This window comes from Mytilus edulis, chromosome 9 (genome assembly GCF_963676685.1).
Source record: "Mytilus edulis chromosome 9, xbMytEdul2.2, whole genome shotgun sequence".
Classification (NCBI taxonomy): domain Eukaryota; kingdom Metazoa; phylum Mollusca; class Bivalvia; order Mytilida; family Mytilidae; genus Mytilus; species Mytilus edulis.
In genome coordinates, this window is record NC_092352.1 from 20,975,117 (window position 1) to 21,003,028 (window position 27,912).

The 27,912-nt window shown below is 34.5% G+C and overlaps 4 protein-coding genes across 7 annotated transcripts in view; 3 read left to right on the top strand and 1 right to left on the bottom strand.

The window, feature by feature from the left end:
* The window catches only part of LOC139489648 (leucine-rich melanocyte differentiation-associated protein-like), a 511,226-nt gene that overhangs the window by 243,898 nt on the left and 239,416 nt on the right, over positions 1 to 27,912 (top strand). The gene's annotated exons all lie outside the window — the stretch shown is intronic.
* On the top strand, positions 1,017 to 3,306 carry LOC139489638 (protein singed-like; the record flags this gene model as incomplete). Its single annotated transcript, XM_071276267.1, is given in 3 exon segments — positions 1,017 to 1,176; positions 1,665 to 1,966; positions 3,014 to 3,306. Coding segments are annotated over 3 exon segments (668 nt in total), but the record flags the coding sequence as incomplete, so codon positions are not given.
* On the bottom strand, positions 6,038 to 26,196 carry LOC139489645 (cytochrome c oxidase assembly protein COX11, mitochondrial-like). Of its 4 annotated transcripts, none has more exons than XM_071276279.1 (6): positions 26,105 to 26,196; positions 21,817 to 22,145; positions 21,423 to 21,575; positions 20,466 to 20,591; positions 19,656 to 19,697; positions 6,038 to 6,226 (listed from the first exon to the last, which is right to left on the bottom strand). In XM_071276279.1, exons 2-6 carry the CDS (start codon positions 22,114 to 22,116, stop codon positions 6,065 to 6,067), a joined length of 783 nt encoding a protein of 260 aa, XP_071132380.1. In that variant the 5' UTR covers positions 22,117 to 22,145; positions 26,105 to 26,196; the 3' UTR covers positions 6,038 to 6,064. The 4 variants fall into 4 exon arrangements, with proteins under 4 accessions (XP_071132380.1, XP_071132377.1, XP_071132379.1 ...); XM_071276276.1 differs by having other exon boundaries at positions 26,098 to 26,192; XM_071276278.1 differs by having other exon boundaries at positions 26,090 to 26,156.
* LOC139489858 (GATOR1 complex protein NPRL3-like) overlaps positions 26,474 to 27,912 on the top strand; it is a 50,557-nt gene continuing 49,118 nt past the window's right edge. Inside the window, exon 1 of the mRNA XM_071276704.1 lies at positions 26,474 to 26,662. Within this exon, the coding sequence (XP_071132805.1) occupies positions 26,599 to 26,662 (64 nt within the window). The 5' untranslated portion in view covers positions 26,474 to 26,598. The remainder of the gene's footprint in view (positions 26,663 to 27,912) is intronic.

The window sequence follows — 27,912 nt, forward strand, 5'->3', positions numbered from 1 at the left end:
CAGGGATTGTCACATTGTAATTCTACATATACATGTACATTGACAATGTCATTGTACGTGTAATAAGTTTAATATTTGAAGTGGCCAATTAATTAATATAGTCAAATAAACATGTTTGAATATAATACCTCGATATGGTGATAACGAATATGAACTATGACAATCAGGAAGTGATAAGAGGCAGAATACACAATGTTATATAATACACAGGTGTTATAGAGTGTATCTGTCTACTTTTTGTGGAATTTGATACCACTGTATCTTGGGAAACTTGACGCACGTGTTATCAGGGGTTATCTATAGCCACCGTCAACTTTAATGATCGTAAACATCATACGTCGATCTGCATGAATCAAACTGAACTAGCTTTACATTTTTCGTCACTTAGGCAACGACCATTTTTAGGGGGGGGGGGGGGGGGGGGGGGGGGGTGAATTATGCAGTACGTATCTTTGTTTACTTAAATGTTGCGAACCGGCGGAACTTGATTCTTTTATTTTGTCCTTTTTGTGGAATTGTTTGTTGTTGTCTAGTGTCTTTTCTGGTGTTTAGATTCTTGGCTATTTGGTATCAAAGTTTGTCTGTAGTTGGTTAAGAAAGTGGAAATGAAAGCAATACCGTACTTTAAAGAAAATTCTAAACGGAAAGTTCCGTTAATATCAAATGGCAAGCTCAAAAGCTCAAACACATCAAACTAATGGGAAACCAGCTGTCACATATTCCTGACTTGGTACAGACATTTTTCTTGTGTCGAAAATGGTGAATTATGGCCTGATTTTATAGCTAGCTTAATCTCTCACTCGTTTGACAGTCTGCATTTAACTGCAATACAAGACAACAATATGTGAACAATTCAAACAGGGGGTGGGGGCTTGGGTATTGTATTGTGCGGTTTCTGCCTCATTGGAGTTGACGTTCCATTTTACTTTTAATTTATATGTAATGAAATATTTTGGACTCAAGAGATTTTGGACAAATATACATTGTATTTACTATTCAATTACTTTGCTTTTAAGGTGTTGATATAACAGCAAATCAGGACGAAGAGACTGACAACGAAACATTCCAAGCTGAATATGTCAAATCACGTGAGAAGTGGGCCTTTAAAACAATACACAATAAGTATTGGACGTTTGACCAGGTCACGTCTGGAGTTCAGGACAAATCTTCTGAAATGTAAGTTATATATATAATATACATAATGACTTAAATTATTTCAATGACAACTTAACACTGAAATAAGCAAAGAAAACAAAATATTAATGTCCATGATACGCTTTCTGTTGTGTTTATTTGAGAGATTAAAAAACACCGAATCTTTTTAATATAAACTCAATACTTGATGTAAAACAAGGGGCTCTCATTAGTATTTTTTATCAACTCTGCTTTTCAATTTCTTTTGTGATTTTCCCTGAACCTGCATGTCAAGGGCAAATATAGGTGGCATTAGCGGATTCGAAAGGGCTAGGGGTATTTATTCATTTTTCTATTATAATTATTCGAACGCTTCGTGGTGTTCTATGGGTTGAGAACCCCCTTTTCAAAATGGCTAGATCAAGCCTGGGAGACGTGATTGGAGGGGTATTTTTACAATGTTTACTTGGTTTTTTTTATCATACACAACGTATAAAATTTATGCTTATTCAGCTGTATTACTATTTCAGAAAAGCGGAATGTTTGTTCGATTTAGAATGGCAAGGGGATGGTTCAATAGCATTGAAAGCTTGTAATGGTCTGTACATATTCAACAAACAAACCGGCTGTCTTCTGGCTCAGAGCACCACTATTACAGACAAAGAAAAGTTCAAAGTGAAGATTGTCAACAGACCATTACTAGTCCTTAAATCAGAACATGGATTTGTTGGACAGAAAACCAGCACAAATCTAGAATATTGTTGCAACAGAGCCACTTATAATATAATCTTTATGGAACCAAGTCCAGAGGGCGGGTCATACAGATTTAAAGGTAAGCTTTAACTAAGTCGTAATAAAGGGTAAGGTTCCCTATTAAACTCTTAGATGAATTGCATTTCCTAGGCTTCCCAAAGGTAGTTGGGATAGCGAATATTTATTATTCGTACATTCTGTACATATTGAGACGATCTATCTGCAAAATAATCATGGTGTTCGAATTGCCATTATGATTAAAGTTATTTCAGGGTCGATTTTTTTCTAAAAACATTTCCTATTTCACGTACAGATCTATGAAATGATTTACCCACACGGAAGTATATTCATTAAATATGTATATTTTTGCACTTTAGCCTTGTGCACTCATAACATTACAATAAAAATATTGTAGGAAATAGGAAGGCGACAAATCAATAGAGGAAATTGATGCAGTCAGGTGTAAAAGAGGTGTAAATAGACAGCTTAGTATTCAGACAACAATCAACTATTGACAGCTTTGTTAAATTTGCTGACCCCTTGTTGTTCTTGAGCTGCCTATGATTTTTCAATTAACTAAAATGTATTCAGTTGTTTTTTTCCCACTCAGGGGACCCGTAAAATTGGTGTTTGACATATTTTGGTGATAAGCATTTTTTACACTCGATTAAATTTGTATAACAATAAATCTCTTACTGTGTAATTTCTATTTCACTGTTAATTGCATATATTGTGTTGTACAACACCTTAGGATATCTTTGTTGGAATATATTTTGTAAAATAAATCATATGTGAAAAAAATGAATAAATCAGTCTTGACCTACATGCGAAGACTGAAGGTTATAGTGGGAAAATGTGTTTTGGTTGTAGAAACTCGTTCAAGCTATAGACATCAACACCAAGCGAAAAAAATACCTTATCTTCTTATTCTTATATTGTATGATTTATTTGGTTATGTTAAGGTCTTTTATAACCAGCTATTTGGTATGGAGTTTTCACATTGTTAAAGGCCTTACGTAGACCTTTAGTTGCTAACAAGTACGTTTGTAAATAGCTGCCTCGTTTCCAATCATACCTGTACCACATTTTTCTTATTTTTATATTGTAATAATTTCTGTATTTTTAGGGACAAATGGTAAATATTGGAGCCTGACATCAGACAATACAGTAAATCCAAATAGTGACTCGCCTGTAGATTTTATATTAGAATTTCAGCCAGAATCAAAACTTACAATCAAAGCACCTAACGGAAACTTTTTGAAAGGTGAACAAAATGGACTATTCCGTGCACTTGCCGAGGACCAAACTTCAGCTACTTTATGGGAGTATTAAACCATTCCGGTATCACTTACCATTTATCGTACAATGTATTTTGTATAACTTTTGTATAAAGCTAAAGATTCTAGTCTTACAAGGAAATCGCTTTTATAGTATTAACAGGAACATTGACTTGAGATGCTCATATTGTGCTTTTCAGAGAATTAAATTTATAAAAAAAACCTACTTTACTTTTTAAAGTTGTTAGTAGACAGTATTGATTATTTTTCAGGCTGGCAAGAAAGATAAAGCATTATTGTCTTAGCATTTGACTTTATTAAACAAACTCCATAACTGCGCTACATGAGTAAATTATAATTACAGATGACTGATCCCCCCCCCCCCCCCCCCATCTGTGATTTTTATTGATCAAATTTCGAAATATTCAATTAATACTTAATAACCATCAAGGGATTTGTGATTGGAAGACCCTCTACTAACGATCCTCAAGAAAAATGTTGACCAGATAAGAAACATCGTGGCATTGGTTGGACTCATTTCAACTTTAGGGAAAGTCGCAATTGTCATCTATTGTGAAAACTACATTGCAAATTTTCAACGAAATATAACATGACTTTGACGTCTGGATAGTACAAGAAATGGAAACCGTTTGATTCAAATCCGGTCAATGCACGATTCTTACTGTAAAATTCCTCTGAAGGGTTTGCTCTGAGGCTTGCCATCAACTGTTCCTTTGTCAGTACAGTACAGAATAACGAAAACACAATTTTTGCTTCAGGTCCAACATATAGATCATGAAGATATTTCTGTCCAATTTGTATAACATTCAATAATGATTTGATAAAGTATTTTAAGTTTATAATCTTTATTGAAACTCATACACAATTGATTTAAAACACATTACAGTCATGTGTGAAATAAAGTAAAATACGGAAATTAAAATAAATATTTTCACAATTTCGCTCTAGATACTGTTTTTATTATCACAAACAAGCTTCTGTCTAAATATCCTAAAATTCTATGAAGGTTTCACCAAATAATGATTTTAAAAAAAAAAGACTGGTCCTAAATGTTGAAGCCGACGACGGAATCAAAGATCACAGGCTCGACATACAACTTGAACAGTTGTGTGTCTCGCCGGATCATCATACATTTTAGTCACGTCGCAGGCATTACAGCTGAACAGTTTCAGGTCAGCTCTTGCAAGGTAAATCCACAGGTCATTATATATATCTTGGATAGCCAGCTAACTATGGCTAGACGACATATTTCTTCTTTTACTGCGACAAACGTACTTGCTTAGAAGTCTAAATACACAATCATCGAAAGTAACACTAGAACATGTGTGATTTCAAACAATATACTGTTTAAAATTATGTAAAAAGAGCAACAAAATTCTTGAAATATATGTTTTACCACTTTATTTTATTCAAACCTTTAAACCGGAAATATTTCAATTAGAAATAAGAATAGCAGATCTTCTGTCTGTCTGAAGAACCTTTCCTTCCGGGGATTGACTCCAATTATTATACCATGCAGAATGCATTGATGGTTGGTGATGTAATACTTAAAAGTTATCTTAGCAATAGTTATCGGTAGATTCTATAGTTTAGCAGGTGCGCGTTTTTATGAGAGATAATTAATCAATACAAGATATCGGTTTAACAAAAGATCTCAAATGATTCAAAAATACAGCTGAAAACTTTACGCTTTAGAAGTTTTATCATGAGATCGATACTATATATATAATATACAAAAATATACCCATCATAAAGAAATATGATGCGTTTCTTTCTATCGGATTTTTATGTCTGGTGCCATTTTGGTACGTCTGACAATAACTGACTTCCCTCTATTTGATTAGAGCGTAAGAATCAATAACATCGAAGTCTGTGTAAATCTGATTTTCCTCTTGAATAATTCAACGGGATAAATGGAAGATAAAAAGACATTTCTTTGTTTACTTTTGACTATAAAAGAATGAACGAAATTATTTGTAATTAAATTATCTTAAATCCGTTTTAATGATTTTTAAAATGTGGCAACTTGGAAGAATTATCAAGATGTGAAGACTTTCCAATCTCTTCAAATATGTACACGAATTTCTGAAAAACTTATCCCACAATTCCAATCCACGGTATAATTTTATAACCGCAAATCATAGTTGGAGATTATACAGCACCAACATGAGACACAGTAGATGAAACGACACTCAACACAAGAAAAACACTTTTAACAGTATTTATTAATAAATTGACTCACAGACCATGTGTGCACATATAAGCCGACTTATACATCTAAATTAACGTACTTGCAACTGAAAATCTGTGAACCAGAAATCACTTATATTTTTTATAGAACTTGGTTACTAACGTTTTCTGGGTTTATTGAGTTTGAATGATAAAACCTTCAAGAATGCTAAAAAGAAATTCATTCTTTACCAAACATTGCGTATACATCCGAATTATATCACACTATCAAAACGGAAATGAATAAATCAAATCCTATTCTGTTCAGAAGTTTATATCAGTTGTATGTTACAATGTTGAATCATTATAATGCTTATTGCTCTCTTGTATATTTTGTCAGCGTTGCTGAGATGACTGTGGTTGACAGATGTAAAATGTGTATTGTTTAGACATAAACACACTACAAGGTCACAACCAAGATGCACTAAAATTATTTTATCACTAACATTAAAGCTTATTACTGAGCCCAATAAAATACATTAAACTTCCGAACTATGCACTTAATGAGACGGTAGGTAATTAGGCACATTAGGGACCCGCATTCTTAACAACAGTAATAACTAATTAATACATATCGGATCCCAAATGGATTCAAAATCTACATGTAATAAATAACGGATACATACTATAAATAATTTATTTACATTTTATTACATAGCCTCAACTTTTGGTGTGGAAAACCCTGGGTAGGGTAACTTATCAGAGTCTTTTGCCTCAAAAAATGTGTAGGATAACATTATCTCGTCTACTTTGTCCATGAAAGGGTCCTCCATAAACTCGGGATCAATGAAGAAAAACACTGGCATATCAACCTGAAAGAAACAAATTAAATTGTAGGTTGGAAAACTAATTTATTAGTCTGAGTTCCTGGCCTAATCTACTTCGAGTCAGAACTGTGTTCAACAGTGAGCAAATTATATTTCGTTTAAAGTCAAATATTCGCTATAACCAAGTGCTATGATTCAGTCCCCTCCATGTGGAGAGCATGTCGACTCTTGGCTAATAGGTGTCATAGACTCTGTATGCATATTTTTCTTTTTAGACGATTGGACGATTGAAATACATTTACATATGTTTAAATAGCCTCACAATCTAATGCATGGAATAAAAGAAGCCTATTTATTTAGGGTATGTTGTGTTTTTCAACTAAATGTGTCATTAGGAAAATAAACTCAACTACGATCGGATAGACCTATGGCTATAATATACAAAATGCTCTATCTACTCCATTAATGACATTAATATAGCCTATAGGAGTACCGGGTTTTGGTTTTGACTAGATTAACCAGTGATTTGGTTATGACTCCTTGTGACCATAGTGTATTACTGCATTTGGTGTATGAAAATATTAATTGCCGTCATGAATTAAAATAGATGTATATGTTCTTTGATCCTGTGATACTTTGCATAAACTGTTGACTAATATGTAAAAAAATAACTAAAGAAGCACATTATGGAGAAGGATAAAAGATTTGTTTTATAATTATTGTTTTACTGTCTTATTCATACAATTGTATTCATGCATAAATAATAGGCTAGACTTGAAATATCACAAGGTGTTCTAAAAAATGGTCTAAGAGCAAAAAAATACATAGGTACATACATGCACGAATATATATATAAAATACTCTTTCTGATTTGTGTACAATAACTTTTTCACGGAAGAATGAAGTATGTTTTTTTTTAACAACTATCATATTCACACATCCATATATTTATAGACATTTAAGTACCATTTCATTGTACTTAAGATCATATGACTGAAGTTTCAAAGTTCAGGTATGTTGTGTTTTTCAACTAAATGTGTCATTAGGAAAATAAACTCAACTACGATCGGATAGACCTATGGCTATAATATACAAATAAGAAGATGTGACATGATTGCCAATGAATTATGCCAATGAGACAACTCTTCAGCATTAATCAAAATGACACAGAAATTCACAAATATAGGGTACCGTACGGCCTTCAACGCTGAGCAAAGCCCATCAATCATGCATAGTCCGCTATAAAAGGCCCCGAAATGACAAATGTTAAACAACTCTATTAAACGAAAAAACTATCGTCCTAAATCATGTACAAAATACAAGTTTATAAAAAGTATTTTTAAAAGTAGATCACATTATATAATTAATGATATGATATTAAATTTGTATGCAGCTTTCTTCCCTATAAACTACTTGACTGAAATTTGTCTTAAGAGCAACAAAAGTTTCTTCCTTGTTTAAGTGTTAAATTCAGATCAAAGTAACAACATCATGTCCTCTCTAAAACAACTACGTATATATCTGGCTTAGTGCCTGTTTACCCATCCGGCGTAGACTGGAAAATATTGTGTAACCCTATTATTCGTCAGACCGATTAAATATTGAAAAGCTTACACATTTCCCGTTTCATACAGTCAACCTAACTTGTAAAATAAGGGCATCATATCAGCTGCATCAAAACTAGCTGCAGAACCGTAGCTCTTCCGCAAATAGTAAAAAAATAACACAAGTACCTAAGAGATCCGGTTCCGCAGCTAGTTTTGATGCAGCTGATATGATGCCCTTATTTTACAAGTTCGATTGATTGTATGAAATGGGAAATGTGTAAACAGAAAAGCGCATCTGTTCAGACTGGAAGGTATTAAACATACTGGACATGCCATCCAATTCAAAATTGATTTTCAAGTTCCAGCAACTGAACAAAATTGATTTTGCTGTTTATGATATTAGTAGTAGCCGTGTGCTTCAGAAAATGAACTGATAATACGACAAATTACATATGTATTTTTGAACTGTTGACTGGCAAAAAAACGCAATATAAAGTAAAACAGAATCGTGATGTTTCATAAAAGGAAATATAAGTGTTCCTATAATTAATTCTTACAATTTCAAAAAAGGGTGTGGAAAACATAATTATATGGGGGTTCCATGTTTTGTCTTAATAACATCACGTCATCTACACAAGACTATTGATCGGAATAAAAGATAAGTTAGTGATATAATCTTAGTATCTAGGTATATAGATGTTTCTGTAATAAGTCATCACCTGTGTCTGCCCTCACCTGTCCAGTTATAGATCAATATTTGATGTAGATAGGGATTATCTATATCGATGTAGATAGCTATTTAATCTCTGGATCCTTAATGATGTGCCAGACAATCAAATATATATTTACTAACATTCGTGAATATTTACCATATATCTCTCATATATCAATTATTTTTAATCAAATGGGAAATATGATACTGGACAATATAGTTATACATATGAAAAGTTCGACAGACATTACTCTGTTCTTCCTATACTTCTGATAAAAATCTGCTTATAAATTAGAGATCTGGGCGAGAGTAGAATGAAATTCAAAACAGTGTGGCTACATACAATGAACATAAAACACAAAATTGGCGAGTCCCAAATAGAAATTCTAGATTATGAATAGTCTCTGGTCTAGGGATTCATCAACTGGTACATGTATGGATAAGATATATTTTTGAATATAAATTTCAATCATAAAGAAAAAAATTTGTCCGAATAATGATTATCCCCTTGCGTTCCTGTTCTAGTTATCCTCAAAGAACCAATGGGTTAATATTTTTTTTAATGGGATCGTGATGCTCAGTCCTCAGGCTCAGTGATTTTTTTCCATATGTCTGTCGTTCGAGTTTTGAATTTGGCTGTCCTATTTATATCTTCCAATTTTTTTCTTATTCTTGATGAAATTAAAAAATAAAAAGTTGACACCGTGACGCTGAGTGATGTATAAGATTGAGGTGAACAAATCCTTGGCGACAGGGTGGGAACCTTTAAAAGGTTAGGACCCTTAGTTGATGATAGTGGGATTCGGCGTTGATTAGTCCGTGAAGAGTATTTTTCCGATCAGCTTGCAATTTGTTAAAAATAAAACCAGATCCATGCAGAGCTTAGATAGTGCAGATCGTTTTGTTACTTTCTATTCAATCACTTATTTTTCATTTTGATCATGCAAAGAAATTATCAAAGCAGAAACTGCGTGACTCAAACTATTTCTTTTTCAACAAAATTTACTGTCTCCAAAATTGGCAAACTGACAGCTAAGAGGTTACACATGCTATATCTTATCAGACACTTAAACTAACTTCCGACATCTTGATATAATTCTTAACACTTGAACATCACATTACATTCTTTGTCGACAAAATATTTATAATAAATGTTACTAAACTTGTGTGTAACACAATATGACATGCATTTTTTTTAGTTAATTGCTTGCATAAGTCAGCAAACTTGCTTTTTAAATTGACGCTAGTATATTGCATTTAACAAGTTTAATAATCAACTTATTCAATAAAATAGTCACGAAACATTACTTTCATAACATTATTGCACTAATCGGTTTAGAAATGTCTACAAGTATTTTAAATTACATGCATATATAATCAATGATATCAGCGAACCCCTAACTGAACCATGCTTTTGATACGTAACAAATAGAAAAAGACTTAAGTTAATAAGTTCCACATTAACGTCAACAAGTCTATTTACTGCAATGGTTGAAGCTTTTATAGAGCATATCATATGATCTGATTTTCCAATATTGATTCGTTTTTTTTAACATAATAGTGACAGAGATAACTTTAAAAGTGGTTGTTAAAGCCTGCTCCCAAATATGAAAAAAAACCCAACAATAGTTATATTTTAGACTTTGTACCTACAAAAGACATTTTATCTTACCTCCTATACATTTCAAGGAATATGATTGGTTAAAAGCGACCTCGTGGAGACCGTGTATATTCAATATTAGGTTGGTAGGGAGGCGGGGCTTAATTCAATACACGGTTAGTAGTGGATTTACGACTTTGGAATTGTTTGATTATTTAAAAGTATTGAAAGTTCTGTTTAATATTGTTATATCAAGGTTGTTGATACTAAATAGTTATTGTTTGCATTATTTTTTTAATGCAGACCAATTGAAAAAAGGTTCTTAAAATTGAACACTTGAACACTTTAATGTAGAAACAAGAATCTGTGTTATGATAGCAAATGAGACAACTCTAGTCTAAATTCAACAAATAAAGATACATGTAGTTGGTAAGATAAATTCGTTACATAGTGTGCTAGTAACCTAATATGGAATTTACTGACTCCGTATATGTCATATTAGGTCACTTACACACTATGTAACTAATACCTTTTCATTTTTAAAATTCAGAACAAAGACACTCTTCGAATATCAATGCTCTTGAACTTTGTACTTGTTTTGGCTTTCAAACTATTTTGATCTTAGCGTCACTGATGAGTCTTATGTCTGGTGTATCAAATTTTAAGTCTGGTACCTTTGATAACTATTATTGGTCCATTTATGTTTTTTGTTCGACACCAATGTGTCTGTTAGAAAATTATAGATTTATGGGTATTAATTTATTTCATTTTCACGTGTAATTTTTTTTATCTTCCGAAAACATGGAATATATTCACCATATCTACGGTCTATTGATAACAAAGAATAAAATAGTTATACAACCCTGTTTATCATTAGTGTAGGCTAATTTATGTCGACATGTATAATGGGATTACTGATTATCACGTTTAATTCATTAAGTTTACTAATTTTCTCTCCGTACACCAATCTAAACTGTCTCAACCTTTGATAAAATATCAAATATTTTCAAATGATGTTTCGCGAAAGAATTGATATGGAATTCACCTTCATTTAACGCAATATCCTTAATTTTCGTATTTGCTTTGAATATTTTTTAATCATTTAAACCTTCTTGGCTCAAGCAAAAGGATTAGCTTTCATTTCACTTTTTGAGGATACTAAAACAAAAATGTGTTGTTTCAGCTGAACATCTATTTATAACAAAAGTTTGGAAATTCTTTACCTAGCTGAAATGATTCACTCTAGTCACTTATCAGCATTTGAATCTGTGTCAGACTTTCTTGCTTTATTACCATAGTAACAGAAACTTGATAGAAATTAAAATAAAGAGCAAACTTTAAACAGAAACACAGGCTTGTCATTGATTGATTTAGATTGTCATGTTTCATGATAGACCAAGTTCAATCGGCTAATTAACGTTAAACGATAATGATACTTCAATCAGTTAAATGATTGATATTGCAGCGATGATGAATAGACGGTTAGATGAGGTCAATCTATGAGGTCAGCAACAGCAACAATTTAAGTTCTATTTCAGGTTGTCAAAATTTCTGGACTATGATAGATATATTAATCAATAAGCAGTAATGTTTTCTAAATGCAACCAATGATCATTCGTTTAAATTTCAATACGACTGTCACTCAAACATTATCGGGGCGTATGTAGTTAAAATCTAAGGGAGCCAACTCTATCTTGAATATAAGATGAACATAAATGTTCACTTAGTATCAAAGAACATCGTCTTATATTTCCAAGTACTAGTATATATGCTTAGGAATACATCTGTTTATAATCAACAGTGTTGTCAATAAATGAAACTGTTAATTGTTTAACGGCGATACCCACTCGTGCACCGTATTTTTCATCTGATCAACCGTTCAATCCACTAGTTAAAAGATTTGTTTGGCTAACAAAAAAAAACATAAGTTCTATTTGTTTAAACTTGTAGCATAAGAGGTCCAAGCGCGGCCTTTGTCCCAGGACCTAGCATCTTGAGGATTTTAGTCAACAAAAGTTACAGATAACTAAAATCAAGACTAGGTAACTACTAGATATCTGTATGAATATTGGTGTGTAAGTCTGAGTATACAGAAAACTGGTAATCCAAGTCAATTCAACGCAAGGGTTCAAAATCACAACGTTAGTGTTGACAGGCTAGTGATAGCTGAACTAGTTTGACAGGATTGTATTCTGTTTCATAAGTGGGGCGATTTGGCAGTGGGGCGACTTGTATTGCTTCAGTTTACAGTAACAAAAAAGTCAGCATATAATATGACGTGGGTTGTATACTATTTAAATCGATCTCTAATCATGGTTTCAATATTTTATGTATTGCCTTGTCAAAAGGCCAATCTTTGAGATAGCAGCTAATGTTTCATGTTACAAGTTTTGCGATCTTATCTAGCAGAATCGATATTGTGTCTTCTTGTTACAAGTTGCGTATCAATCGTAAACAATCTATTAGTAATTGGTAGCAGCTTTGACCTTATGTCTCTTGATAACGACTGTTGCAAGTTCATCGGAACAATCTTCTAACAATCAGAAGCATCAATATTATGTCTCTTTGTTATCGTTGTTTCCAGCTCTTCTGAACCATCACCTGGTAGTTGTCAGCACCAACATAATGTCACTTGGTTATCGTTGTTGCCAGCTCTTCTGAACAATCATATGGTAGTTGTCAGCACCAACATTATGTCTCTTATGCAAGCTGATCTGAGCAATCATTTGTAGTCGGCACCATCGACCTTATGTGTCGTGGTTATAAGTGTTGCAAGCTCATCTGAACAACCATCTTGTAGTCGTCAGCATCAACCTCTCTGTCTTGGTTATCAACTCTCTGTCTTGGTTATCAGTGTTTCAAGCTCATCTGAGCAATCATCTTGTAGTCGTCAGCATCAACCTCTCTGTCTTGGTTATCAGTGTTGCAAGCTCATTTGAACAATCATCTTGTAGTTGTCAGCATCAACCTCTCTGTCTTGGTTATCAGTGTTGCAAGCTCATCTGAACAATCATCTTGTAGTCGTCAGCATCAACCTCTCTGTCTTGGTTATCAGTGTTGCAAGCTCATCTGAACAATCATCTTGTAGTCGTCAGCATCAACCTCTCTGTCTTGGTTATCAGTGTTGCAAGCTCATCTGAACAATCATCTTGTAGTCGTCAGCATCAACCTCTCTGTCTTGGTTATCAACTCTCTGTCTTGGTTATCAACTCTCTGTCTTGGTTATCAGTGTTGCAAGCTCATTTGAACAATCATCTTGTAGGCGTCAGCATCAACCTCTCTGTCTTGGTTATCAGTGTTGCAAGCTCATCTGAACAATCATCTTGTAGTCGTCAGCATCGACCTCTCTGTCTTGGTTATAAGTGTTTCCAGCTCATCTGAACAATCATCTTGTAGTCGTCAGCATCAACCTCTCTGTCTTGGTTATCAGCGTTGCAAGCTCATCTGAACAATCATCTTGTAGTCGTCAGCATCAACCTCTCTGTCTTAGTTATCAGTGTTGCAAGCTCATCTGAATAATCATCTTGTAGTCGTCAGCATCAACCTCTCTGTCTTGGTTATCAGGGTTGCAAGCTTATCTGAACAATCATCTTGTAGTTGTCAGCATGAACCTCTCTTTCTTGGTTATCAGTGTTGCAAGCTCATCTGAACAATCATCTTGTAGTCATCAGCATCAACCTCTCTGTCTTGGTTATCAACTCTCTGTCTTGGTTATCAGTGTTGCAAGCTTATCTGAACAATCATCTTGTAGTCGTCAGCATTGACCTCTCTGTCTTGGTTATAAGTGTTTCCAGCTCATCTGAACAATCATCTTGTAGTCGTCAGCATCAACCTCTCTGTCATGGTTATCAGTGTTGCAAGCTTATCTGAACAATCATCTTGTAGTCGTCAGCATTGGCCTCTCTGTCTTGGTTATCAGCGTTGCAAGCTCATCTGAACAATCATCTTGTAGTCGTCAGCATCAACTTCTCTGTCTTAGTTATCAGCGTTGCAAGCTCATCTGAACAATCATCTTGTAGTCGTCAGCATCAACTTCTCTGTCTTGGTTATCAGTGTTGCAAGCTCATCTGAATAATCATCTTGTAGTCGTCAGCATCAACTTCTCTGTCTTAGTTATCAGTGTTGCAAGCTTATCTGAACAATCATCTTGTAGTCGTCAGCATTGACCTCTCTGTCTTGGTTATCGGCGTTGCAAGCTCATCTGAACAATCATCTTGTAGTCGTCAGCATCAACTTCTCTGTCTTAGTTATCAGTGTTGCAAGCTTATCTGAACAATCATCTTGTAGTCGTCAGCATTGACCTCTCTGTCTTGGTTATCAGCGTTGCAAGCTTATCTGAACAATCATCTTGTAGTCGTCAGCATCAACTTCTCTGTCTTGGTTATCAGTGTTGCAAGCTCATCTGAACAATCATCTTGTAGTCGTCAGCATCAACCTCTCTGTCTTGGTTATCAGTGTTGCAAGCTCATCTGAACAATCATCTTGTAGTCGTCAGCATCAACCTCTCTGTCTTGGTTATCAGTGTTGCAAGCTCATCTGAACAATCATCTTGTAGTCGTCAGCATCAACCTCTCTGTCTTGGTTATCAGTGTTGCAAGCTCATCTGAACAATCATCTTGTAGTCGTCAGCATCAACCTCTCTGTCTTGGTTATCAGTGTTGCAAGCTTATCTGAACAATCATCTGGTAGTCGTCAGCATTGACCTCTCTGTCTTGGTTATAAGTGTTTCCAGCTCATCTGAACAATCAACTTGTAGTCGTCAGCATCAACCTCTCTGTCTTGGTTATCAGTGTTGCAAGCTTATCTGAACAATCATCTTGTAGTCGTCAGCATTGACCTCTCTGTCTTGGTTATCAGCGTTGCAAGCTCATCTGAACAATCATCTTGTAGTCGTCAGCATCAACTTCTGTCTTAGTTATCAGTGTTGCAAGCTTATCTGAACAATCATCTTGTAGTCGTCAGCATTGGCCTCTCTGTCTTGGTTATCAGCGTTGCAAGCTCATCTGAACAATCCTCTTGTAGTCGTCAGCATCAACTTCTCTGTCTTAGTTATCAGCGTTGCAAGCTCATCTGAACAATCATCTTGTAGTCGTCAGCATCAATCTCTCTGTCTTGGTTATCAGCGTTGCAAGCTCATCTGAACAATCATCTTGTAGTCGTCAGCATCAACCTCTCTGTCTTAGTTATCAGTGTTGCAAGCTCATCTGAACAATCATCTTGTAGTCGTCAGCATCAACTTCTCTGTCTTAGTTATCAGTGTTGCAAGCTCATCTAAACAATCATCTTGTAGTCGTCAGCATCAATCTCTCTGTCTTGGTTATCAGCGTTGCAAGCTCATCTGAACAATCATCTTGTAGTCGTCAGCATCAATCTCTCAGTCTTGGTTATCAGCGTGCAAGCTCATCTGAACAATCATCTTGTAGTCGTCAGCATCGACCGCTCTGTCTTGGTTATCAGTGTTGCAAGCTCATCTGAACAATCATCTTGTAGTCGTCAGCATCAACTTCTCTGTCTTAGTTATCAGTGTTGCAAGCTCATCTGAACAATCATCTTGTAGTCGTCAGCATCAACCTCTCTGTCTTGGTTATCAGTGTTGCAAGCTCATCTGAACAATCATCTTGTAGTCGTCAGCATCAACCTCTCTGTCTTGGTTATCAGTGTTGCAAGCTCATCTGAACAATCATCTTGTAGTCGTCAGCATCAACCTCTCTGTCTTGGTTATCAGTGTTGCAAGCTCATCTGAACAATCATCTTGTAGTCGTCAGCATCAACCCCTCTGTCTTGGTTATCAGTGTTGCAAGCTCATCTGAACAATTATCTTGTAGTCGTCAGCATCAACCTCTCTGTCTTGGTTATCAGTGTTGCAAGCTCATTTAAACAATCATCTTGTAGTCGTCAGCATCAACCTCTCTGTCTTGGTTATCAGTGTTGCAAGCTCATCTGAACAATCATCTGGTAGTCGTCAGCATCGACCTCTCTGTCTTGGTTATAAGTGTTTCCAGCTCATCTGAACAATCATCTTGTAGTCGTCAGCATCAACCTCTCTGTCTTGGTTATCAGTGTTGCAAGCTCATCTGAACAATCATCTTGTAGTCGTCAGCATCAACCTCTCTGTCTTGGTCATCAGTGTTTCAAGCTCATCTGAACAATCATCTTGTAGTTGTCAGCATCAACCTCTCTGTCTTGGTTATCAGTGTTGCAAGCTTATCTGAATAATCATCTTGTAGTCGTCAGCATCAACCTCTCTGTCTTGGTTATCAGTGTTGCAAGCTTATCTGAACAATCATCTTGTAGTTGTCAGCATCAACCTCTCTGTCTTGGTTATCAGTGTTGCAAGCTTATCTGAACAATCATCTTGTAGTCGTCAGCATCAACCTAATATGTCTTGGTTATCAGTGTTGCAAGCTCATTTGAACAATCATCTTGTAGTCGTCAGCATCAACCTAATATGTCTTGGTTATCAGTGTTGCAAGCTCATCTGAACAATCATCTTGTAGTCGTCAGCATCAACTTCTCTGTCTTGGTTATCAGTGTTGCAAGCTCATCTGAACAATCATCTTGTAGTCGTCAGCATCAACCTCTCTGTCTTGGTTATCAGTGTTGCAAGCTCATCTGAACAATCATCTTGTAGTCGTCAGCATCAACCTCTCTGTCTTGGTCATCAGTGTTTCAAGCTCATCTGAACAATCATCTTGTAGTTGTCAGCATCAACCTCTCTGTCTTGGTTATCAGTGTTGCAAGCTTATCTGAATAATCATCTTGTAGTCGTCAGCATCAACCTCTCTGTCTTGGTTATCACTGTTGCAAGCTTATCTGAACAATCATCTTGTAGTTGTCAGCATCAACCTCTCTGTCTTGGTTATCAGTGTTGCAAGCTTATCTGAACAATCATCTTGTAGTCGTCAGCATCAACCTAATATGTCTTGGTTATCAGTGTTGCAAGCTCATTTGAACAATCATCTTGTAGTCGTCAGCATCAACCTAATATGTCTTGGTTATCAGTGTTGCAAGCTCATCTGAACAATCATCTTGTAGTCGTCAGCATCAACTTCTCTGTCTTGGTTATCAGTGTTGCAAGCTCATCTGAACAATCATCTTGTAGTCGTCAGCATCAACCTCTCTGTCTTAGTTATCAGTGTTGCAAGCTCATCTGAACAATCATCTTGTAGTCGTCAGCATCAACCTCTCTGTCTTAGTTATCAGTGTTGCAAGCTCATCTGAACAATCATCTTGTAGTCGTCAGCATCAACCTCTCTGTCTTGGTTATCAACTCTCTGTCTTGGTTATCAGTGTTGCAAGCTCATCTGAACAATCATGTTGTAGTCGTCAGCATCGACCTCTCTGTCTTGGTTATCAGTGTTGCAAGCTCATCTGAACAATCATCTTGTAGTCGTCAGCATCAACCTCTCTGTATTGGTCATCAGTGTTTCAAGCTCATCCGAACAATCATCTGGTAGTCGTCAGCATCGACCTCTCTGTCTTGGTTATCAGCGTTGCAAGCTCATCTGAACAATCATCTGGTAGTCGTCAGCATCGACCTCTCTGTCTTGGTTATCAGTGTTGCAAGCTCATCTGAACATTCATCTTGAAGTCAGCAGCATCGAGCTAATGTGTCTTGGTAATCATAGTGCCAAGTTATCTAAACAATCTCCCAGCTATCAGCATCAACATATTATCTCCTGGTCAGGGCTCACGCTACCAGGCGACTTGGGCGAAGAAGTCGCCCTCCCGACCGTCACTTCGCTTTCCCTGACCCCCAAAAGCGAAAACAAGTCGCCCTGTTCTTGACGAAAGTCGCTTTCAGTCGCTTCCGTCATCGGACATTTTCAATTTTTACCAAGTTGATGAAACATTAATTCTTAACTGATAATTAAAGAAATTCAGACATAAACTATTCATTATCTTTAGAAAAGAGGTTGAAGCATTGTCTTCGCAGTGTGTATCATGTTATTTGATAAAAATACAACTTTTTATCACTTCGTGCATTTTCGCAAGTTCCGGTGCTTGTTACTCGAAAACGTACATCAACCTAAATTTCGGCGGCAAAATAAGTTTCTTACTTCATTTAAAGGTGATAAAAGTTGCTTTCCAAATAACTTGTCAAACATCGTTTATTTTTGTAAATTTTCTTGCATTCTTCCGCCATTGACCGATTTCTAAACTACGGATCTGAACCAGCTATGACTGAAATCCGTACTTTTACAATAATTACTACGGACGCACGGATGGATCAGCTGACAGAAGAATATTGATCCCAAAGGGAAAAATTACGTATCCCACACACATTAAGAGACTTTTGGTTACATCTAATTGATTGGTGTATATAATTCCCTACATTTTTTATGAATGTTTCAAACTATTGATTAAAGTTGCTTAACTCTGAGACTATTATACTAATATCAATATATTATATGGCCCAGCTTAATAACTTTTATATTTTTTTTATGAGAAACACTGAATTTCATACACAAGATAATTTTTAATTAAATTGTAATTGATATAATTTCTTTACATTTTTTAAAATAATTTTTTTTTTTTTAGTGCTAGATATTTAGTTGGTAGTTTCTCACAAGAACCTTAGTAAAACTTAAACAACTTTTAATTTCAAATGTTACTTTAATTGTAATTTTTTACTCATATGAATTGAACAACATAAAAAGAACATTATTTACATATGGCCCTTTATACTATTGTAAAATCCAAACATTGTAGCGCACCCGCGCGAATGAGCACTTCTCTTTCAAATCTCACCACTTCTCCCTATCAGTTTCAAAAAGAGAAGTCACTTCTCCCTATAATTCTGAAGTAGTGTGAGCCCTGCTGGTATGAGTGAACATTGCAAACTTGTTAGCAGCATCTACCCTTTATTTTATAGCCAAAGGTTACAATTCGGAAAGAAAGTGACCAAATTATAACAATAAGCTAACAAAGTGCATGGACCTAGAGATATATTCAGCCCATCTAAGCCATCTCATAGCTACCAGCATCAACTTTATACCTCCTGGTTACCAGGTTTTTTTTATACACATCCTAAACAATCTCAGTAATAAATACTTGATGTTTCCTTGTGACAAGTGTTGCAATTGCACAAAAACTATCTACTTATGGGGCAGTATTGACGAAAAGCCTTTTTATTAAAAAAGAGGGCTGAAAGATACCAGAGGGACAGTCAAACTCACAGATCGAAAATAAACTGACAACACCATGGCTAAAAAAGAAAAAGACAAACAATCAAATAAAAGTACACAGGCCATAACATAGAAAACTAAAGACTCAGCAACACGAACCCCACCAAAAACAGGGGATGATCTCAGGTGCTCCAGAGTGGGTAAGCAGATCCTGCTCCACATGTGGTACTCGTCATATTGCTCATGTTATTACAAACGCGATAAAGAGTCTAATTCATGAAAAGGGAAGACTGTTGTCAACCTATCTCATTCTGAACATAGACTATTTAGTATCTGTTGACAAAGATTGTTGCCTTCTCAGTCAGAAAATATTTAAGTTGATAGTATAGGCTTATGTCTTCTTGATACTGATATTGCCTACCGGTGCTTATCAAGCATCAATACTGAGAAGAATATTTTTTATATTCATTTAAAAATTTGAACATACCTCTTCCTTTGGATTTAATCTTTGTTCTTCAAAACAGAAACACTGAAAATATAAATATATGTATAATCCACATTTGTAATGAATCATTCCTAGAATTTCTCTTGAACAAAAACAAATACAATCACTATGAAGTTGTTGCTGACAAACATAATTAAGGACGAAGACACCAGAGTAATCCAAATCCAAATATTTAAAAATCAATTGCACCAATTTCAAGAAGCAGTTGTCAAAGGGGAGACAACAAGTAAATTTTAATCTTAAAATATTATCATCATGCTGTTAAAAGTATTCAGTTTAACATTTTTTTCAATTCATCACCTTCCCTAAGTTAATTTGTATTGATATATAATCATGCCAGTTTCAATTTTTCGATTCCTAACAGTTTCCAGCCTCAAACATGACAAAAACTTTAAAGTTTTCATAATTTAGGCTAAAAATGTTCAATTAAGAATTGAATGCTACTTTCTATATTTTATTGGGGTGTAAAAGCATTGACTGAAATGCATAAGAATGTGTGCACAATAAAAAAAATATAAAAAAAGAAGCTTTCAATTCTTATAATTACATTTCTATGTTGCAACCATGAATTTATCAGTAACATCAAGCTTCATGATTGTATGATTGTTTTACAGTGTACTATTTTTACCTTGTTATGGATAGCATATGCAGTCAAATCTGTTATATTTCATTCAAAAATATAATAAGATCATGGAGTGACATGAGCATGTTCCAGCCAATCAAAACTACATATTCTAAGAAAACATACATGTAATTTAATTATTACATGACATCTAAATATGATTGGCTTACTTGTATTTTATTGAAGTATTGTCCTGCTTCCCAGGGTTCTATACTATACGTAGATATACCTATTATAGGTTTGTCTGTTGGGTTCATTGCTTTGTAGAAAGCTAAGGCTGTTTCACCAGGCACAACCTGTGGAAATATATTTGTATCACTAAATACAACACAAAACATTTGATTAAACTTGGCTTTACAAAAATAACATACAAACTAGACTCAAAAGGACTGGTATCAGGACAGGTAGGCATTACAAATGCTTTTATTGATTTTATTCTTTAGAAATATCAACTGCAGTAACAAGACATGGCCAGGAAAGATGCCAAGACATGAAATGGCTTTCAAGAAGCTTTTGATATGTACTAAATTGCATCTACAATATTAAACAGTGAAATCAATATGGAACTGTAAATTCAGAAATTATTGGGATGTTTTTTAATATTGCGAAAAACGTGACAGGGTTAAAATCGCAATAGTTAAATTTTACATTTTGATTTTTTTTAAATGAATCAAAATAATTTTTTCTGAATATTGCAAAAAAAAATTACATTTTAAGTCTAAAATGACAAAATCACAATAATAAATGCATGCAATAATTTCTGAATTTACAGTTCCATATTGATTTCATCAAACAACATATCAAGCTTCCACAATATCCTCCTCTCTATTCAAAAGAAAAGCAGATTGCCTTTACTCTCTTATAGAATTCTGTAAGTAGTGTAATTTTTGCAAATATATTATAAAGTTTTTTGACCTGCGTACTAAATGCTTTAAGTGTTAACAAGTATTTACCATACAAAGTATATGAATTTTGATGCATGATTTCACAAAAGCCAAAAAGTTTTGAAAGATTTTTTTTACAGGTCTAAACTACCAGTTTTGAATCAAATATGTTATATGACTAATAAAACTTGACTCAATGGTGCAGCTGTGAATAGCTAATACCAGGTGTAACAGATTACATACCCTGACTTCTGTTTGTTGTGGTTTGAAGTTCCACTGCATTGAGGCATATTTCTCTGCAGAAAACCTTATAACGATTGGTCTATCTCTTACAGGTTTCATCATTTCAACCTTTTCTGTTTTACCAGCAATTGCGGTGCCCCCAACCCCTGTTGCCTACAAATAAGATGAAACAATGACTTATTTTCACTTTATTTCTGCAAAATATTGACATGATTCTAACTTGATGAAACAATATATATTACTGATTTTGATTGTGCAAGATTTTGACATGAATTTAACATGGTCATACAATATTAATGATTTGATTGTGCAAGATCTTGAAATGAATCTTACGATGTGAATCAAAGGGTTTAAGGTATATACAAATGTATAATAACAATGTTAATTAACTTACCTGACAAAGTATTCTGTATAATGGTACCATTGCATAGGCTGCACCTATCATAAATATCCCACCAGCCATTGCATACATGATTGTACTTCTGTGATTACTTTGATTACTTTGTTTTGATGTAAGCTGTCTATAAATTATCACTTTGTCACTATGTATTTGTTTTTGTAACACTGTTTTACATTTTGTAATGTACACATTGTGGAAAGCTCGATTTGAAAAAGATCTGTTCAGTGTATTTAAATTTTTCAATAAAGAGGAGCAACAGCGGGTCGAAATCTTCATACATGTCAGAACTGCCATTTTGTCTTGCTTTCAAATTTTAAGTTGTGCTGAAAAAAATTCAAACAAATTTGTTCAATCAATGATATTAATTTTCAATGAATTTCAACTCCTGACAATTCTGAACCAAAAAGGACACACTAATTCCAAGAAAACAGGTGTCATGAATTTATGATGGGATGCTTAAATTTGTGTAGTGTCAACTTGGAGAGTTGTACCAGGGTTCTCACTAAGGATTTTTGAAGGCGAGTCCAAAGACTCGTCATTTTTGTCCATGGTGAGTCCAATAGTAAGAAGAAATGTTTTTGCAATATAATATATAGTTTTAGTTTCCCAGACCTTATAGAGCAATGAAATGACATTAAATTCAGGTCACTTTTAAACTTTTGCTATGTCAGACCTATAATCCGACAGTCCCATAATCCGACAGTCCGACAGTCCTTTAATTGGACAGCCCAATAGTCTGACAGTCCTATCATGCTATCATCCGACAGCCTGATAGTCCGACGCACGGTCACTTGTCTCTGAAAAGTATGCCTATATAGACATGGAACGTTTGTAAATTGGTATATTTTTTCATACAGAAAATTAACAAATCAGTCAGTATGACGTCTTGTACAGGACCGCAATAATCCCATACGAATCGGAAATGAACGGAATCCGAGTCCGTTCACCTTAAAACATGATCACTCTCATTCAAATTCGCCCCTTTCACGTTCACACCGTACACGTGCTTACAAAAAGTCCGTTTGCACCCTATACGTTTGCTTTTGTTTATTATGAAAACAATGATAAACATATTATAGCAATACTATTACTGCCCAATTAATATACTAACCAAAACTCGATTTTTTTTTCATTATTTCATAATAAATTGACATTCTAAAAACATTTTTTTGTGTTGATGGTTTGGTTAGAGACTAGCAATGACTATTTATTTTTTTCGTTGTTTCAAAATAAAGAGGCATTCTGGCAACGGTTTTGTGTTGAATAAATCTAAATCATGTTTTGTTAGTGTATTTGTATTGCTATAAAAAAAAATCATTGTTTCTAAATAAAGTGCCTTTCTTATTTTGTGCTGTCATTTTTAAAACTTCAGCACTGCAGTCATAGGTCTTAACCGCTATCTGCTTTGTCTGCGTACTGTCTTCATGTCATTGCCCATCTTCATTCCAATCTTTTTCACATAATTGGTGTCATGTCGTGATGATTCTATGACTAGGGATGCTCAGGTCCTTATAATAATTTAAATTACATATAAGTGTTATCCTTTATCAGCAAAGAGTTCAGGTTTTGGCAATCAGTAAACCAAAAAAATACTAGATAGTACAGCGGTTTATATTGCCATACAAGCTAGAGCAATGATAAGGTATTATAAACAGACGCAATTTAAGTTAAGATTTCATTCCAAATCATTAACTATGAAACCGTTCTGAAAGTGGTTTTGCATCTTGACTGAAATTTGAGATAATGACACTATTCCTATTTTATCAAAACTAATTGCTCTTTTTAGAAAACAAAAGAAAAGATAAAAAAAAATATTGATACTTCTATGTTGCTCTATCCGCAGAAGTCGTTTCATATCTTCGGGCCGAAACCCCGCAGATATAAAAGCATACATTTTGTACATCTAATACTTGTGACATATCACATTCAACCAGATTATACGTTACATCTTGGAACAGTATATTTAACAATAAATGTGCTCCTGGTTACATGCATGCACTTGCGCATTTACAAAATGTATGTAAACAGACATTCTCGTTATCAACATCGACATGATGATATAAAGAATTTTATATTAATTGTTCAAACAAGAAAGACGGGGGCAATACCTTTTTGTGTTAACCTGTTATGGCCCTTTTCAAGGTGTTGTTAACTGTTATCTGAGATCAATTTAAGCTGTTAACTGTTTTCAACCCACTTTGTTAACTGTTATCAACATTTCTGCATTTTTTGTAAACTGTTTTTGCCAAAATCGAGGTGTTGTTAGCATGTTAACGGACCCCCTATTGCTCTCCCAGAAGGGATTTAATTTATATCCCATTTCGATGCATTCTACTTTTCACATTTTAAACACTGCTCGCATTTCAGCAGTATGCTAATACGCTTTTAAAAAGACAATCATCCTTTGCAGCAGCACAGCTTGGTGTCGGACCATCGGATTGTCGGATTAACGGACTGTCGGACTATCGTACTGTCGGACTACTGGACTGTCGGAATTTCGGGGTGTCTGATTATAGCTACGCTCCCCAAATGATGATATGTGTGTTCAGTTTATAACAAATATTTCAATCTTGATGCATCTTTGGACTCACCAGTTTTGAAATTGGTGAGTCCAGACAGATTTTCATGAGTCCAGGACTCATGCACTCGCCTTAGTGCATTTGTAGTGAAAACCCTGTTGTACACATGAAGGTTGTTCATTTGAACCTCATACTCTAATGGAAGATTTTTTGTGTAAGTACACCTCTATTAAATGAAGTCCCTACATGTATATACATATATTTTTGTAATGTGAAAATGCATGTGTGGAATATATATAAACATATAATATCATGATGGGACAGAGTGTATGTTACTACATGTACTGAGAAAGGGAAGCAGACAGTGGGAAAACTGAAGTTGTCATGGATTCTAGTTTAAAGTTGTCATCTATGTCAATAAGTTCAATGGAATGTATGAGAAGCAAGCACTAGTTGAAATGTGGGTTACTTACAGAGTGACAGGATATCAATGATACCAAGATATTTGAATGTAAAATTTAATAATTTGGCACAATGTTTTTGGTTTTTTTTGCTTTTAAAAAGGTTTTGTATGCATGTCTGCACCATCTTAATCAATTCAAAACAAAGATGGATAGGAAAACTGGAATGCACAATAGATAACCCTTGAAATATCAACTGGTATGTGTAGTTGAAATATCCAACCACCAAACTTACAAATACGTTTATGTACATGTATTTAGTCAATAACAAAGATAGGACATGTCAGACAGATATTTTTCCATAATAAGGGCATGAAGGGGGAGCTGATATAATCTCAATTAAGTGCCACTTTTGTTCAGTTTCATCATTGTAATAAATTTGTCTTATTATCCATGCTTAAATTCACATCATTAAAATTTTAATAACAGATGTTTTGAACATTGAATTCTTCAATATATATTTAAAACAATTTGACACAAGTCCAAGCTTACTATTCATTTTAATTTGTTTATTTTGAAAAGATGACATTTGAGAACATGGCATGTTGATCTTTCCGTAAATTTACTATTTCCAGTGAATGCAACATCTGTTCTTCTTCCTCTTCCTGGTACGGGAAAGACTCCAGTGCCGGAGTGTGAATTTTTCTGTTGATATTAACTGTGAACGTTTTGTGTACATTTGAATATATTCAGCTATGTTGAACTGTTGAAAGACATGTACAATGTCAAATCATAAAAATACAAATTATTAAGTCTTAAAGAAAACTTTAAAAAAGATTTCTGCAGCTATTTTTGTTAATTAGGTGAAATTTGGGCAATGTTGGGTACTCAGTGAAAATTATTTGGGGTTCTGCGACGTTCAACAGTAAATTGTGAATAAATGGATTAGTAACTTTATTCCATTAATAAGTGGTCAAATGGGTAGTATTAATTTACCAGAATTGGCTAGGTTATCGAGGCATGGCATCCTTCCTACTATTAAAATTCTTGACAGAACAAATCCATACTTAAGACCCCATTCATTAAGTGTTTTAAATCACTAGTACATCTATTGGAAATTTATACGGTAAGTACATTTATTAATTGCTTCCTATTGTATGCATTTTCATTAAAAATTCTAATGTGTTTACGCTCTCAAAAGTTGTGTAACATATTTCTTTAACCAGATTAGAGATAAATCATTTGTAACTTATGTAAGGCTTTTACTAACATGTAAAGTACTAAGTCTTTTGCGTTTAGATTAAAAATGCGTTAGTCTGTATACTTTTACACCATATACCTGTATACTTTTACACCATATACCCTCGAAAATAGAGTACACCAGTCTTCTTATATCTGTTGTATCATTTTCTGACTTTCATAACGAAGTTATATATTGGGGAGACGCAAAATATAGGTGTGTTCCGAATGTAGTAGGTTCTTTCGGCCCGATTCCCGGTTCGCTCTAGTTCGTCACTGAAAGTGAGTAGTTTCGCCCCGTAGCCTTAGAGTTAATCCCATTTATTTTTTCATAATATTAAAAAAGATATACAGACATAAAAATAAACAATTAAAAAAAAAAAGAATCTCAAAATTAAACTGTTCATACTCTGAATGTATTCAATATAAATGACATCAGACCGAAATGACTCAGGGCGAACGGGAAAGGGGCCGAAACTGTACGGATTTCTGTTCCGAAATACAACATGTCTGCTCCCATGGATCACTCACGATTTTTATTTTTGTGCATTTATTTTTCATATTGAACAGTTACATATTTATTTAAACCTTTACAGTCTGCTATTTGAGGGAACACAATGGGAATCTTAGAAAAAATTGGGGAGATTGAGCGGGAAATAGGTCGAACTCAGAAAAATAAAGGTTAGCAAATTTGTTCTGAATTTAGGACAAGTTTTTATTTTTAACTTGCACTTAAAATGTTTAATGAAATGTCAAATGTCAAATACTTGTTGCTAGGCACAATTCAAAACCTATCACTATTTTGCTATCGTTCGTTGTCACTAGATCTGTATCTGTATGTATACGCTGCAGTCACCAATTCTGGCTTTTACTCAACGGGAGAGAGAGAGACACCTATTGGTGGCGTTGGAGAGCAGCCTTGAAGCTCATAACTGTATCTGCGCATACAATACGGTCTTCCAGTTGGTTCCAGTGTAGTATGCTCTTGACAAAGAAAGGGTTCTTATATGGATCGGTGTTGCAAGGAATAGTTTCTAGTGCCTTCGTATTGTTCTTCACTGAATTTGGCACTTACAAAATTGTCAAATGTTTTAGGTTTGATTTTTCTCTTAGGTTTACTTTTAACAAGAAAATCGTCGGGATTGACTGGACTGGACACCACAAATGTATCCGTAAAGTTTTGACTTCACACAAGAAAATGTCTGATACCACAATGCAAAAGTCATAATTGTATGAGGTCAATAACTCAAATGTCAAAGCAAACTTTGGTCACAGATTCCCAAAGCAAGCATATGGCAATATTGCAAAATTGTCTAACATTGAGTTAACTTTTACCATGTTTACCATTATCAGCTCGAATCAAAATCTGCAAACTAAAACCATTGTCAACTTATACCATAAGAAAATGAAAAATATCCAAATGTTTTAAGAATTCCTTTTATAACATTTATTTAAAAATTAATAAAATTTTAATGCATTTTCTTAAAACATGTAAGAGTTAAGTTCTCAGTTAACATGAATTTTTCATGAACTTAATTATGGATTGACCTACTTTTGCAAGGTTTTGTATACATGTATAGTCACCCTTTATTTAAAAAAAAAAAAAAAAAATGAGGTCAAAGTGGCACCCCTCCACTTTCCACCCCTCTCAACCCAATTAAAATCTGATCATTACATTTGAAGAAATATCTCCTGTTATTGTTCTTGAATTTCCTTCAATGATAAGTGTATTAATACATTACAAGTGAAAGTTGATGAGGCATGTACAATGTACATTGTGTACATGTATATAAAAATAATGAGATGATTCATTAATTGCCAATGAGACAACCATATACTTAACGTTAAATGAAGTTAAATGAAGTGGATGTACAGAATTTTTAGCAATCACACCGCCTTCAACAATAAGAATATTTATCCTGATTTAGAGT